Source organism: Lepisosteus oculatus, chromosome 18 (genome assembly GCF_040954835.1).
Source record: "Lepisosteus oculatus isolate fLepOcu1 chromosome 18, fLepOcu1.hap2, whole genome shotgun sequence".
NCBI classification, from domain to species: domain Eukaryota; kingdom Metazoa; phylum Chordata; class Actinopteri; order Semionotiformes; family Lepisosteidae; genus Lepisosteus; species Lepisosteus oculatus.
The window spans coordinates 20238383-20244382 of record NC_090713.1 but is presented as its reverse complement, the minus strand read 5'-3'; the positions used below and the strand labels follow the sequence as shown (position 1 = coordinate 20244382).

General features: G+C 54.5%; 1 protein-coding gene across 2 annotated transcripts in view; it reads left to right on the top strand.

Annotated features, from left to right (window-relative positions):
• Nucleotides 1-3458: 3458 nt before the first annotated feature.
• The window catches only part of LOC102696155 (pecanex 3), a 41553-nt gene continuing 39011 nt past the window's right edge, over nt 3459-6000 (top strand). For both annotated transcript variants that reach the window (XM_069180368.1, XM_069180367.1), the window contains exon 1: nt 3459-5214. In XM_069180368.1, the coding sequence (XP_069036469.1) occupies nt 5062-5214 (153 nt within the window). In that variant the 5' untranslated portion in view covers nt 3459-5061. The remainder of the gene's footprint in view (nt 5215-6000) is intronic.

The window sequence follows — 6000 nt, the reverse complement described above, 5'->3', positions numbered from 1 at the left end:
AAAAGACCGTTCCGGAAGACGCCATTGTTTGCCTGCTTTTTTTTTTTCCACTAATAACTTTTTTTAAAACAATTGCCTTGTCAGGAAAAATAAAACTGGGGTGGAGACATTTATTTCCCTCCCATCCAAAAACAGAACTGTATTGGCGGGGGGGGGTGGCACGGTGGGGCAGTGGTGGGCATTGCTGACCTGGGGTGCTGTCTGTGTGGAGTCTGCATGTTCTGCACCGGCTCATGTGGGCTCCTCCAGTTTCCTCCCACAGCTCAAAGACAATGCTGGGGGGTTCTGGGTCAGCTCCAGGGCCTGAGTTCTGGTTCCTGCGTCAGCTCTGGCCCCTGGTGTCTTGTTCCTGGGTCAGCTTTAAACCCTGGTGTCTGGTTCCTGGGTCAGCTCTAGACCCTGGTGTCTGGCTCCTGGGTCAGCTCTGGCCCCTGGTGTCTTGTTCCTGGGTCAGCTTTAAACCCTGGTGTCTGGTTCCTGGATCAGCTCATAACCCAGGGGTCTGGTTCCTAGGTCAGCTCTAGACCCTGGTGTCTGGTTCCTGGGTCAGCTCTAGACCCTGGTGTCTGGTTCCTGGGTCAGCTCTAGACCCTGGTGTCTTGTTCCTGGGTCAGCTTTAAACCCTGGTGTCTGGTTCCTGGATCAGCTCATAACCCAGGTGTCTGGTTCCTAGGTCAGCTCTAGACCCTGGTGTCTGGTTCCTGGGTCAGCTGTAGACCCTGGTGTCTGGTTCCTGGGTCAGCTCTAGACCCTGGTGTCTGGTTCCTGGGTCAGCTCTAAACCCTGGTGTCTGGCTCCTGGGTCAGCTCTAGACCCTGGGTTCTGGTTCCTGGGTCAGCTCTAGACCCTGGTGTCTGGTTCCTGGGTCAGCTCTAAACCCTGATGTCTGGTTCTGGGTCAGCTCTAGACCCTGGTGTCTGGTTCCTGGGTCAGCTCTAAACCCTGGTGTCTTGTTCCTGGGTCAGCTCTAGACCCTGGTGTCTGGTTCCTGGGTCAGCTCTAGACCCTGGTGTCTGGTTCCTGGGTCAGCTCCAGGGTCTGGTACCCTAGTTTATCTGGGGTTACAGTTACAGCCACTCCAGAGCGCAAGGTGGATGCAGCAGCAGCTGTCTCTCCTAATCCCTCTCCAGTGGGAGGGTGCTTTCGAAGCCGTTGGGGGTGGGGAGCGTGGAGTCCTGTCTCCCCTGCCCGGCCTGCAAGGAAATGCTGCATTTCCTCTGTATCGCAGCTTGATAACACACTTGTTCTGCAGGCGTCTGGAGGAGACGGTGGGGGGTGGGGGTGATCGTTGCCTTGGCTGGTAAGTTTGGGACATCCTAACCACCCCCGCCCCCACCTACACAAGAACTGGGACACGCCCCCCACCCCCACCGGCTCCGTCCACAGCTGAGTCATCAGTTCTGCAGAGGAAGGATGTGACTGTTTCCGCGGCTCAGTTGTTCAAAGGGGAGGATCTGCGCACCCTGCCCGGGCCTGGCTGGACTGGAGGAGGACCGGCAGGAACTGAAGGACGGAACTGTGGACAGGGGAGGGGACCCGAGGACAAGCCTGGTCGCCCTGGAATCGGTTCCAACAGGAAACAAAGTCTTTAAGGCACCAGCAAGGCGATCGCGGGGGGAGGGAGGGGGGCTGCTTCAGGGCAAAACGGGGAAAGAACATGAGGGTGTAAGTGGAAACACACCAGAGGGCGGGCATCAGAAGCGGAAAACGAGAACCGCTTCTTTACACCGAGGTTGGGAGGGGTGGGCAGCAGGTGGCCCAGCTGCGTTATTGGCCTCTTTCAAGAAACAGCTGGAGGGGATGCTAGGATCGTTTGCATTGAGGGCTGAAGGGCACTTCGATTTTAGTCTTGAATTACTTGAATTGCACAGATCACCGGTTTAGTTGATTGCAATGGAATTGTTCCCTAGCTTTAGAATGGGGTGGTTCAGTAGTGACCTACGATACCTGCTGGACGGGGGGCTCCAGGTGGGAGCCTGGCCAGTACCTGGAGGGGAGACTCCTGGGAGAGCTGAGGCTGCTGCTGGAAGAGGTGTGAGTGGGCACTGGACACTCCACTCAAAGCGCTTTACAGGTAAAGGGGATCCCCTCCACCCCCACCAGTGTGCAGCCCCCACCTGGATGAGGCGCCAGTCCGCTACCCCACACCCCAGCTCTCAGTGGGGAGGAGAGCAGAGTGATGGAGCCAGTTCAGAGAGGGGGGTTATTAGGAGGCCATGATGGGTAAAGGCCAGGGGGGAAATTTGGCCAGGACACCGGGGTAACACCCCTACTCTTCTCGAGAAACGCCCTGGGATTTTTAATGAGCACAGAGAGTCAGGACCTCGGTTTGACGTCTCATCTGAAGGACGGCGCCTGTTTACAGTCTAGTGTCCCCCATCACTATACTGGGGCATGAGGACCCACACAGACCGCAGGGTGAGCGCCCCCTGCTGGCCCCACTCACACCTCTCCCAGCAGCAGCCTCAGCTTTCCCAGGAGTCTCCCCTCCAGGTACTGACCAGGCTCACAGCTGCTCAGTCTCCAGTGGGGCTGCCAGGGGGGAGCTGCAGGGTGATATGGCTGCAGGCTATTGATTTACACAATGTTATGGCCTTAAAGGAGCTGAAAGGTGGTTCGCTTTCAGGAGAGAGAATCAAAGTGGAAAAACAGGGGTGGCACCTCAGGGCATTGGATCAGACTACGTACAGGCTATGATTCAATTAGTAAATGCCATTTTGGCAAGTCATTTATTAACTATCAAATGGTTAGTTACAAAACAAAATACCCCGGAAGTGAAAGACGAACCTATATTCCACGATGCCATTAAGCACAATCTTGTACTCGACCTTACATTCTGGCCTATAATAAACCCTGCAATTGTCTTGACCCCCACCTATACGACAGAACCCCACTATCCGTGAAATCGAGCTGTGCTCCGGCACTCAGGAAACTGCCAACGTTTCGCGGCCAAACGTTTACCCCTCAGGAGGTCTGACAATCGATAACCAGTAAAAGAACTCCGTCCAATCGAAGAGAAATATACTGGGAGTTTTCAGCATACACTGCTATAGCATACCCACACAGATAAGTGCATTACCTGTGAGTACGTCTCAGAACACGGTGTCTATGCTTAGCCAATCAGAATTTAAACCCTTGAGTCCTTTTAACCAATAGCGACGCCTTGTTTCCCAGTCGTAAACGTTGAGGTCATTCCTTCCCCCCCCCGCCTTTGCGCTCACCCTCCGCCAATCACAAGACGCATCTCTTTGTGATTGACAATCAAGGCAGCCAGTGGGATTACGACATAAAATTCCGACAGCCAGTAATTGAGGTCATGGAGCCTTTTGGACGTATCCCCCCCCCCCACGTCCAATCAGACACCTTGGTTAAGTGATCGATAGGTTCCCCAGCCAACCAAAGAGCCGAATTTACCCTCTTCCGGTCGGTGGGCGTTTGCTTCCTGTGTAAAGGGGCGAATTCGACAGGAGGAGTTTCGTGGGGTTGAGAGAAACTGGATTATTTTCAGGAATTAAAACAAAGATAGGGAAATACGTTCTATATTTTTTTATTCCTACGTAATACGACGGATTTGTGTGTGTATCTATATATATATTGTTTTCCTTCCGCTCATCTCTCTCTCACGAAGACCCACAGAGACAAAAAAAAAAACCACATCTGGCGTTTCTTCTCAAAAGGGAAAAAAGACGACGAGGAAAATTACGCTTATTTTTGCTATCCGTGATTCGGGAGGAAGAAAAAAAAACCTCTCAAGGAAAAAAAAAGGAGAATCTGGGCTCCGATACGGAAGAGGGGGTAAATTATGAGGAAAACTCTGGGATCGGGAAACGAGAAGGAATGGATTCTGTGATCTGGAAAATTGTGGCGTAAACTGCACGGCGATCCCCCTGAAATATCTTTAATTTTTAACTCTTAAATTGGAATCTCATTGTTGTTTCTTGATCTCGGATCGCATAGCCGAAGAAACACTACTGGTCAGCTGTGGGGTCTTTTTTTTCCTCGGGGTGACGGGACGTGTTTGTGTGTGTTGGGTTGGGGGCGGGAGGCTACTGTGGTGCTTTAAGATTTCGACTTTAAATATTTTTTTTAACAAAAGGGAAAGGAGAAGATCGTCTCTCCTGGGTTTAGCGTCCGGGGTGTGTAAAGAGCGACCTTTCGTAAGCGAGACGCTCGGTTTTAACCAATTCAAGCTCAAAAACAGGGGAGGGTGGTTTTCACAGGTCGGCGAAAAAACAAGAAGATATTCGGTGTGATGACTTAACACCAGTCCCCCCCACCACCACCGTGGAAGTCAAGTTTTACCGCGGATGAGTAGATTTCTATCGACTGCTTCCCGTGGGGGTCCGTCTCGATCGGAGCCGCACACGATCGCAGTTTAAACGCGGTTCTTTATCGATACCGGTATCGGTGGCGATACGAGCCGAGCCTTGCCGGGGAAGGGTACACCCGTCTCATTCATATCGATCTCTAGTAACGGCGTTTACAGTTTTATCCCAATCTTTCTGCTTATCTCAGGGATCGTGATTTGACGGATTCGCCCGTCGGGGGAGTCCGCCTGCTCCGAGCGGTTCCCGAATGAGCTGAGCCGCCGGGCGCTATAAATACGATTTTAATGACATCCTGCCCAGCGCGATCTGGGCAGATCTGGGAAGACTAACTCCCGCGGGACGTGTTCATTTTTCCCCCGTTTCGAAGCAATATTTTTTTTTGGGAGGGGGGAGGGGACCCCCAACACGGATCTCTGAAGGGTGCTGTTATTTTGGGTTTTTTTTTCCCTCCTTCCCCCCGGGTAATAGTGTCTTAGGTTTTGTCGGCTTGAGTAGCGCGGTGCTAGCGGTAGTGGGGTTTTCCGTTGGCCCGGGAAAGGATAGCTCAGAGCAGGTCTCCACGGCGTTACAGAAACACACAGGGACTCGGAAACGCTCCTGGGAACGTTTTTCAGCCTTTTTTTTTTGGTGTGGGGAGAAAAACAGGAAAAACAACCCCCTTCTCCCCTCCACACACACACGGAAATGGGAGCCCTAGCGCTATAGGGGCGGGAGATCCCGGGCTCGGCCGGCCATGGGCTCCCAGGTGCTGCAGATTCTGAGGCAGGGGGTCTGGGCCTCCCTCACGGGGGGCTGGTACGTGGACCCCCACCAGAGCACGTTCTCCAACTGCTTCCACCTGTACCTGTGGATCCTGCTGGTCACGCTGCCCTTCCTGCTGTACATGGTGAGTTCAGGGGTCAGGGGTCAGGGGTCGATGGGTGGAGGTGGGGGGGGCATTGGGCTCGTCTAGGCAGGAGGCTGAAAGGCGCCCCCAGAAACCAGCATGCAGGGTGGCACGTCATGATTCTGCCCCCTGGGGCAAATAGGAAAGGGGCCCGTACTCACCCCCCACCACCCTTGGGCATGCCTGCGCTTGGGGGGCTCATCCGACGCGTGGGGGGGGTGGGATTTGAGGTAAGGTGCCTTGGACCCGGAGGCTCCTGATCCGGTCGCCTGTTTGGAGAGGGTGGGGGACTGTCACTGTTCCCCCTGAGCCCTCTTCGCTGTGAGTCAGGTCCGAGTCCGGCCCTTCCGGGACCAGGATTTCTCCCAATGAATTGCCTTCACTGGGTCAGGAACAGGGTGGCAGGGTGGTGAGTGGCGCTGCCTCACGGCGCTGGGGGCCCCGGTTTCAAATCCAGACCGGGGGGGGTGCTGTCTGTGTGGAGTTTGCACGTCCTCCCCCCCAGTGTCTCCCTGGGTTTGCTCCAGTTACCTCCCCCGGTCCAGAGGCAGGCTGGGGGGTTAATTCGCTGCCGGGAAAACTGGCCCTGGTGCAAGGGCGTGTTTGTCTGTGTGCGCCCTGTGACAGACTGGCGTCCCACCCAGGGTGTAGCCTGCCTTGCGCCCATTGCCTGCTGGGATGGACTCCGGCTCCCCCACAGCCCTGACCTGGATAAATTCCCATGACCTGGAAAGAACTTTTAAGTGGGGTGTCAAGGGAAGTGCCGTTTCCAGAGAACGCTAAAGG